Source organism: Coloeus monedula, assembly GCF_965178545.1.
Source record: "Coloeus monedula genome assembly, chromosome: 12".
NCBI lineage: Eukaryota > Metazoa > Chordata > Aves > Passeriformes > Corvidae > Coloeus > Coloeus monedula.
Genome location: NC_138792.1, coordinates 5,080,605 through 5,090,080, shown reverse-complemented (window position 1 = coordinate 5,090,080; position 9,476 = coordinate 5,080,605). Strand labels below are relative to the sequence as shown.

General features: G+C 42.9%; 1 protein-coding gene across 1 annotated transcript in view; it reads right to left on the bottom strand.

Moving 5' to 3' along the window:
* Positions 1-719: 719 nt before the first annotated feature.
* HTR2C (5-hydroxytryptamine receptor 2C) overlaps positions 720-9,476 on the bottom strand; it is a gene marked incomplete at both ends in the record, with an annotated part of 38,672 nt that continues 29,915 nt past the window's right edge. The window contains one exon of the mRNA XM_082289419.1: positions 720-1,552. Coding sequence (XP_082145545.1) covers positions 720-1,552 — 833 coding nt within the window. The remainder of the gene's footprint in view (positions 1,553-9,476) is intronic.

The following is a 9,476-nucleotide window of genomic DNA, read 5'->3' as shown; positions in this document are numbered from 1 at the left end:
AGTCTGAAAGTGATCCCAGCTAGGACTGCAAAACCACACCAGAACTGCATTCCCTACCTTCCTTAGGGGAGCCAGAGCCTCCTGAGGAACAGAAAGAAAACAGCAGGATTGGAGAGGGAGCCAGAGTCTAACAAAGGTCCCTTGAAGTGCAAGATTGACCCAGTATGGCAGAAGCCACTACACATAACAGGACATGTCTGGCCAGGTGCCTGCACGGCCACTATGCTGTTGTGACGTCTCTCTGCCAGGTTTCTGTAAAGTCTTTACACGGCACAAATAGGGGTGAGGATTTAAAGTATATATTTACTGTCAACTTGAAAAAGAAAGTTATACTGACCAAGTCTAATAGCATGTATTTGATATATAACTATTAACGTGCCATTCTGGACTCCAGCAAATTCCACCTGAGATAAATATTCAGCATTTTTGTTCATGCACTGGAAGAAGAATTCAAACATTTTGTCCATGACATATGCAAAGTAACTAATAGTTCTGATCTAGTATTAACAGTAAATATAGAACCTTAAACTTCACTGCAGTATATTAATATATATTATTTTAAGTACTGGACTGGAAAGACAACTCTTTTTTCTCTTTAAAAAAAAAGAAAGCTTTGTTCAGAATGCAGTATTTACATTGTCCTTTGACAGACACTTACATTTTTACACAATATATTTTGGCTACAGATACACCGTAGCAAAGGTCTGTGAGAGTCACTTTTACACACAGCTCACTCTTTCACTTACAACATTACAGCTGTTTATGGAGAGCTCTGAAGTTCCTGGTTGCATCTCAAGGCCCTCCTCAGCCTCATCTAGTTCCATGCTATTGAATTCATTGCCATTTCGATAACTAGTTAAAGTCAGGTCTTTCCCATATAAAGCTGTTGAAGCAACATTCAGACACTGATTCTGCCGCAGTGCTGATTTTTTACTGGGCTTGTACTGGCAGCGGATGTAGTTGGAAAAAGCCCTGCGGTAGGTTTTGTTGAAGAGGGTGTACACCAGGGGATTCACCCCGGAGCACACGTACCCCACCCAAACAAACACGTCAAGGAGTTCACTCAAGAGGTCCTTGTCGCAGGCTTCCTTGCAAAGGACAGACATGACATTAGTGATGAAGAACGGGCACCACATGATGAGGAACAAAAAGAAGACGATGCCCAGGACCTTGGAGGCTCTTCGCTCGTTGTTGATGGACTGCATCGTTCCCTTCCGGAAAAGCACTGCCTCCTTATTCACAGGGGAGTTCAAGTGGGATGCCCCCTCATGATTGTGAAGCATTGAAATGTTCTCTGTGTTGTTTTCCTTCTTGAGGCAGTTCACGCTGCTCCTCCTCTGCTTGGGCACCTCTCCACACATGAACACTGTGGCCTGTCTCTGCAGCACCTGGACAGTCAGGCAATATGTGATCACCATGATGATGAGAGGGATGAAGAAAGCCATGAAGGATCCAATGAGGACGAAGTTCTCATCGTTAAGGACGCAGGTCCCATTTACAAACACCCTGGAGTCATCCTGCAAACCAATGACTGGAATAGGCATAGATATCCCTAGGAAAATGAAACCAAAAAGGAGACTGTTACCTGGACAGACGGGGCTCCAAAGAGGCAGCAGAGATGATGCAGGTCCTGCATGCATTCAGCCCACTGCCTAAAGCTGTTTGGAAGAGAAGTTACAGCTTCCAGCTGAAAGGGAAAACATTCAGCACTCCTGGGAGCACAGCTCCAGGGTACAACACCCTCCACCAGGAACAGCAGCAGCTTTACTGTGCTCAACAGCTGGCTCAGTGAATGCAGCCTAACTCCTGTTTTTCTAGCATTAACTGGAATTTGTGGGTGCAGAAAAGGCAGTCACCACTCTGCTGTGTTCCAGCTGACCACTCCATACCTGCCAGTTTGGGAGGGTTTTGAAATCACTGACATAGGGTAGAAAGGAGCAAATTTTAAAGAGATAAAATTTCAAAATATGAAAGAATTACAGCTATGAAGATTTAAAAGCACGATTCTTACAGTAATTAAAACAACCCTGATAGAAAAATGGCCCCTTTTGTCATGGTATCACAGACACATGGAAGCAAAGTTCTGGATCTCAGGGCCCTTGTGGGCAATCTCAGTGCGAACAGACTGTTCTCTGCAAGACGTCACTCAAATATTTTTCACATGTACTGAGATCCAAACTTCATCCCTTGATCTGTGAAGCTCAGTCCCACATCAGGACAGACACAAAATCTTCCAAAAGCAACAACATATTTTGGAATACCACAACCTGTGTGTACAGGAGAACACGGAAAACACGTGGTGGGCCAGATCTAGTTACAGCACCATGGGTTCATCTAGTCTTTGGCAAGTATCAGAAGTTTAGAGCCACAAACTTCAAAATGGACACAAAATGGGGTAGCTGTAAGCACTATATCTTAGAAAATTCCGAAGCAAGAATTTGCATCCAGACCTGGTATTTAAAATAACCTTTGAGAGATTTATCTTCATGATCAATCTTACAAATCCTTGATCTCATTTCTAACTCCACAATACTCAGTGGCATTCAGTTCCTCAGCCTATCTGTCATCTGAACAAAGTGTTTATTGCTCATTTAAATTTGCTGCCTGATAATTTCCTTTGACTGCCCTCAGTTCCTGTACTGTGAGAAACAGTGAATAACCACTATCTGGTCACCTTTTCCACCTTCCTAGAGATTCTATAGACCTGTTATCATCTTTCCTGTCTGACATCTCTTTTGGAGCTGAAGAATGCTACTCTATTCACTCTCATCATGCCAGACTCATTCTATGCCTTTGATTATCTTCCTTCATTTCTTTTCAAGTTCCTTTCTGCCCTTTTAAAGAAACAAAAAAAACCCGGCACATCCAAGCAGTTAGAGAGCAACAGAATGAATTCTGTGCTCCCCTCTGGGCAGCTGGCTGTCACGGAGCACCACTCCTCAGACACATCTGTGGCTGCCCATGCCCTCCTTGAGCTCTTCCACCCGAGAAATAACCAATACTGAGGCCGCTGTTGTGCCTGGATTGCTTTTTTTGGAGTTGCTGTGAACACCACAGATCTAATCCTGTGGGACTCTGAACTTCTACACAGGAAAAATAACATGCTAAAAAGATTAACCAGGGCATTTTTCCCACTCCAGCTAAGTGTTTTCCAGGATTCTGGAAAATTCATCTGCAATTTGTCATTACCAGAAAATTACCATTTGGCAGTAATCAAGTGACGGAGTTTCTTCTGAAAATTAATGACTGTAAATGTCTTCTGTGATTGTAGCATGTGTTTTCCTAGCTCAAGTACTAGTTCCAGGGTTTGTTTTTCTTTCCCTCTACATGCCAGTGCTCATCAGTTTGCCCTTGGCAAGGCAGCTGCCTCCTTTTTGATATGTTACTTGTTATCTTGCTTGTGTCAATTCCCTGCAACTGCAATAACCTTCATCCCATAAATCCATCATTAAAGACATCATCCTAATGCCTTGGCTCCATCAAACCACAGACATTTGGGAAATGGTGGAAGTTAGACTGAGCACTCTTTACATGAAGAAGAAATCTGAATTAAGTCAATGGCATTACAATGGGACTACATTTTCATGTATAATTTTATGCTTTAGTGCCCTCTCTAACACCTACCCTTTGAAAAAAACTCCAAAATGAATGAAACTTATGAAGTTACGAACATCATTTAAGTTGGTGTTACTGCTTTAGCCAAGGGAAATGAGATGAGGTTTCGGGATATCTTCACACATAAACTGACATTTGTGTGACACACATAAAGTACATTTGGGAAGAATAACCTGGTTCTGGGATATGATGGGTATACAAATCAAGAGCATTGATGGCAGCCTACAACTCTGCATGAGCATGAGATAGCTCAGCATTAATGTCAGAGAATGAGGGGGTAGCTGCTGTAATGGCAAAGTGTCCCTCACCTCTCACATAACAAAGTGAGATTTCAGACTGAGAATGCACAGAAAAAAGAGAGCACTAAGTCTTTATTTGCACTTTCTTCCAGTCTGGGAAAATCCCATCATTAACAGCAGTAGGAAGAAAGATGCCCTCAGAGAAGCTGCCAACACACTTTGATTCAGCTGTCAGCTGGATTCAGCACTGCTGAAGGGGCGGCACTACCCTCATCTCAAATGCCTTCTCTCACCTCACACCTCTCCTTTGAAACTCATTCTTTAATATATGATTTATCACCAATCCACTGCAAAATTGAGTCTAAAAGGGAACTAATTCTGTACATACCTTAACCAACAGGGACTAACTCACAGTGAGAAGTGAGGAAGGTCTCGGACACCTCAGAGAGGCTTTGTTCATGGGGGATTACTGCAAAATCGCTGCTGTCACAATCCCAAATGCACTAATACCTGCTTGCAGACACAGCTCACAGCTGGCCCTTGTTTTAGCAGGGGTATCTTGATCACCCCTAAGCATTCCCAAGGCTCCTGGACATGGATGAACATGGATGCCTGCCTGACTCGAGTTCTGCTGTTTGAACAAGCACAGAGAAGGCATTCAGCTCCACTTGACTCCACCAATCCACAGCACTAACCATGCAGTTTCAACTGTCCATAATTTAAGAACTGAGGTCACTTGGTGAGAGAATACCAGACTTCCTACACCAGTGCAAGGAGAGTGAGTTTCAAATTAGGCAAGAGGCTCTGAAGCCAACTGCTGTCCACAGCCTTTCTTCAGTGCAGCTCTCTGAGCCCCTGTGCAGAGCATTTCATGAGTTTCTCCCTGACACTCCTCATCAACAAACATCAGGCTGACTTAGTGAGCTGAAGTCTCCAGCCTCAGAGGCATTTTCCAGTTGTGTCAAACAACCCTTTCTAACTAAGGTGGCAGCAAATTCCCCAAAAGAGGCAGCACCGCTCCAAAAACTTGCAAGGCTGAAGTGTTGCAAGCTTACTGCATATCACAGTGCTCTTCAGAGCAAATTTGGTCCTCTTGTTTGAAGGCTGAGCAGTGTCTGGGGCAGCTGGTTTTGCCCCAGCGAGAAGAGACAACCAGTTAGTAAGTCATGAACCAGGTTGAGTGAGTACACTCAACACTGGGAGCTTTGGGCACTCTTCTGCCAGGCAGCAGCTTGAGCAGGACATCCCTTCACACCACAGCAGAGAAGGTGAATGTAATTTTTTTTTCTCCTTTACCCTCCTTTGGCTTCTGTTTGACAGAGCAGCAGGAAGTCACACAGAGAGTGATCCTCTGGATCACAAATCCAATTACAAGTGTTGTCCTAACTGCTGCTTGTCAGCTTTAAAGATGTCCTTAAGCCAGTGGAAATGTTCACCAAATGGGGCTGAGGATACAGAGTAACAGATGTTCTTCACAGATTCTAAATTAATAAAACAAAACCCAAATGACTGCATATACAGATTTACAAAATATTTACTAGAGAAAAAGCTGGCTAAAAAGTCCAAATTGACATTCACAAATATTTAGACTTAAAGTGAAACAATATAGTTTTTGTGTTTAATACCTTGTTTTCTTCAGTGAAAGCCCATGAGACTGATAGAGATTACAGAGATTACTGAATATCTGTGTCTTTGATGGTTAATTCCACTAAAAAAGGGAGTAATTTCCACTCTTCTACGAGAAAATATTTTCTCCAAGGACAACCACCTAACTCAAGAAAACAGAGGCCTGCATATGGGTTTACTCTGTTTTTCCATGTGTGGAATTCTCAGGGCTGAATACAAAAAGGGTCACATTTTGCTGCAGGTACACGAGCTTGGGAAGGCCAGGGTCCACCTTTCCTGGTGTCAGCACTGAATTCAAAGTCTGCTGTGTCCATGGCAGGAGCTCTGCTGATGCAGGTGGCTTTGGACTCCACTGTCACCCTCCTGACATTTACAGACAATTGAAAAGGAAAAAGCAAAGAGAAAGCTGTGTGCCAAACAAGACTGTGGCTGCCACAAATGCAACACGGTAAAAATGAGAACACTGCTGAACACTATGTGTTCAAATCCATATCTTTAACTTCATATTTAAACAAATATAAGCAAAAATAAACCTCACATTTAAACTAAAACAGATCTGTTTGGTTTCTTAACTGAAATGTCTCACAAAGTGCCTGCACATTTCTCTAACTCAGACAGCAAGAAGCAAACCCCAACAGCCAGCAGCCCCCTGATTTGCAGTGTGCAAGAAAAGGCACTGGGTTCAGAAACCAAAGCTCTTCAGAGGAAAATTGAAGAATGTTGGCTTCTGAAGTGTTCAAAATCACTAAAATTCCATATTGTCCCCATATTTCAGCAGACTACCTGCAGTGCCTTTCCTGTACTGATATTGTAATAATGCCCCTTCAGGGCTGGATTAGGTCTAGTTTTATCTAACCATTCCAATAAAATAACTGTGCCAGCCTTGTATTGGTTTAAAGTCGAAGCTAAAAGGGGGATGAACTTTGAAGGGTCTCCCTGCCCACAACAAGCACAACTGCAAACAGATGAAAGTCATTACTGACTGCCTGAATGAGCTGCTGACCTTTACTCAAACCCTGGGAGAACACTGAGAAACCTGAGCCCAGATGGAAAACCACCAAACAACAGTATAAGGCAGAAGAAATAAATTATTTTCCCACCTGCCTTTCTATTTTGCTAAATTACTTCTTTTGGTGTGCATTTGAAGGAGGGTGATGGGGCTCCTGCTCACACAGCTGCTGCTACCAGGGCTGGGCTTCCCCAAGCAATCAAACAGTGATGGTTGGACTGATGCTCAGCAGCAGAACCTCAGACACAAGACATCAGCACTTCCCTTGCTTGTGGGAACAGATCTGGTGTGATGGTCAGGCTATTTCTGTGCAAAATTCTTCACAGACTGTCACCATCTGCTGCTGTCCCAGGCAAAACCTTTCACTGACATCTAATGAAAACATCCAACCAATCCAAGCACCCTGAAATCACCTGAAATCCCAAGGTGGTTTCCTTGCTCCAAATTCAGCTTGTTATCAGTTAATATGGTCTTCCTCACCTTGATAATTCTTGCTACTGCGCTAGGGAGATCAATGACACTCTTGGGAATCATGGTACAAACAATAAAAATGTCTTTAGACAAAATAACTTCGTAGATGGCTCAAACAAGTGGGAAACAGGCAGATGACACCTTAGTGTTTTGCTGTAGGTCACAAAGCAAGTGTTTCTGTCTTATCCATGAGCAGAAGGCAGGTCTGAGAAAGTTTTATGAGCAGAAGCCAGCTCTACTGCTTCACCAGAGCAAAGTTAATGCCAACTCAGCCCAGCTTGCAATGCTAATGCCACCTCTGCATTCTGGTGAGGCAAAAGTTATCAGGACCACCACCACAGCACCTCTACCTACAGGCCAGTCAAGTATGACCCCCATGCTCACAAGAGGAGAATTTTAGTCAAATATACACTGTCAGATATTCAGTGTCAAATATAAAAAGGCAAAATAATGTTTAAAATACATTAATACAATTTTCTCCCAAATCTGGAGGGATATTAAGCTCCCTTAGGCTTTACTGGTATGCAACCACTTTTCTCAGCAATATATGTTGTTACTGTCCTTCTACCAAAGCAGTGCTCCTAGTCAGGAATCTGTATATTTTTCCAGGACAGGAGGGTGCCTGTCTAACCATTGCTTCACCAGTAACAGTTGTCTTAGTACTGCTTCTTCATCTCCAAGTGACGAGCCACAGAGCCAGCCTGCTTGGTGGGAAAAGTTTGAGAAAAATCCCAGCAGCACATTTTGACCTTGCAAGTGGTCTTCTTCATTAGCAGTGTTTTTGCCCTTTTTTTCCATGAAATATGTTCAAAGGCTTGTGTGCTAACCTGAAGCATGCAAAGAAATTCCTGGGGTTTTGATCTTATCCCAAAGCATGATCTCTCAGGAGCAACTACAGCCCAGCACAGAGCTAAGGGTGCAAGGAGCAAACACATCCCACCAGCACATGAGTCATGGAAATGCCTTGCTGAGGAAGTCCCTGATCCCATAGACACACTGATGGGAAGAAATGCAAACCAGAACCCTAAATGTGCTCTGAAACTGTGACCTGAGGGAGGGGCTATGAGAGCTATTCTAGGCCTCCTTTGTCTCCATGCCCAACCTGCCCTCAGCATATCCCCCTGTCCTAGGAGACCACAATTCCTTTTATATCAGTGGTGCCACTCCAGGCACATTCCTCAGACTGAGGATTATCTCCAGTGGGAGAGGGGAAGGCTTAGCTGGTACCTGGAGGCTCTTGAAGGACATCATTAGAACAGCTTGCAAGCAGGAGGCTGCTCAGCCCCTGTGAGAGACAAATACTCAGGGCAGAAACAAAAAGCTGTTAGATGTAAATTCAGTTAATCTGAGATGAGTGTTTACTGATCCTTGAAGCACACATTTATACCTTTCATACTCTTTCATACTTCTATGAATAGATCTCCTCAGTAAAACAATGAAGTACTATGAAAGTTAAATGGGGATTTAAATTTCATTTTCAAACCTGAATGGTTTATCGTATACACGAACCTCAGGTACGTACCTGAAATCAAAATCATAATATCATTAGTGAGTCAGAGAAAGAATGAAAATGTTTTCAAACACACACACACAATTTGTGGAATCTGCCTATGGCACTGACACACAGCAAAATTTAAAGGATGGCCTTATCTCAGTCACTTACAAACTAAATTGAATTTACACTGCTTCTGAGGATGTAAAACTGTGAGCTGGAAAATTGGTAGCATGTGTAATTTCAGCACTCTATAGCAAATGACCAAACCTTGAACATTCTGGGAAGCAGAGGAAAAGCCCTTCTAGGCACATATTTGTGTCACAAGGAACTTCAGAATTAAAACCTTTCAGCTATTTTCATATCAGAAGCGATGTGTGTGTACTTCCACATCAATGAAGTGCTTTCATTCAGATTTTCAAAGGGATATTTTGTTTATTTTAATATTACCCTTTCTCCTGTATGACAAAGTGTGCACCTAGGGTTTGACTGGTTCCTCATCACTGCTGCTGAGCACTGCATGGAGACCTCCACTTGTTGCCAGAGTGGCCCAAGGCCACCTTCCTCAGAGCAGGGTAGAGGGAGTCTGCTGAGATGGTCAAGTCCACATGTTGGTTGTGAAAACTTTGATACTACACGAAATCTGAAATCTTGAAACAATACCAAGATTCTTCCAGCAGGCTCACACCTAAATTTGATTTTCATTTTCAATTCTGAGGATATTTCTGTTGCCTGCATTTCTATTTCCAGCTTCAGCACAGTTCTATCTAGCACAAAACTCATTTTTACAAGCCCAGCCCTTGACAGCAGCCACTTCTTCTCTAACTGAAGACAAAAGTCTTGCTCAAGTTACGTTTGCTAAAGCACAGGACAAGTGGCTGTGATGTACTTCAACCTGGAACAAAGAGGATGTTGGAAAAGATCCACTCAAAATGAAATTGTCAAGAGACAGGAGGACTCTGTTATGCTCCCCTACTTTAAAACCTAATCATATGTTTAGGCTTGTGCAACTTGACAAATTTGT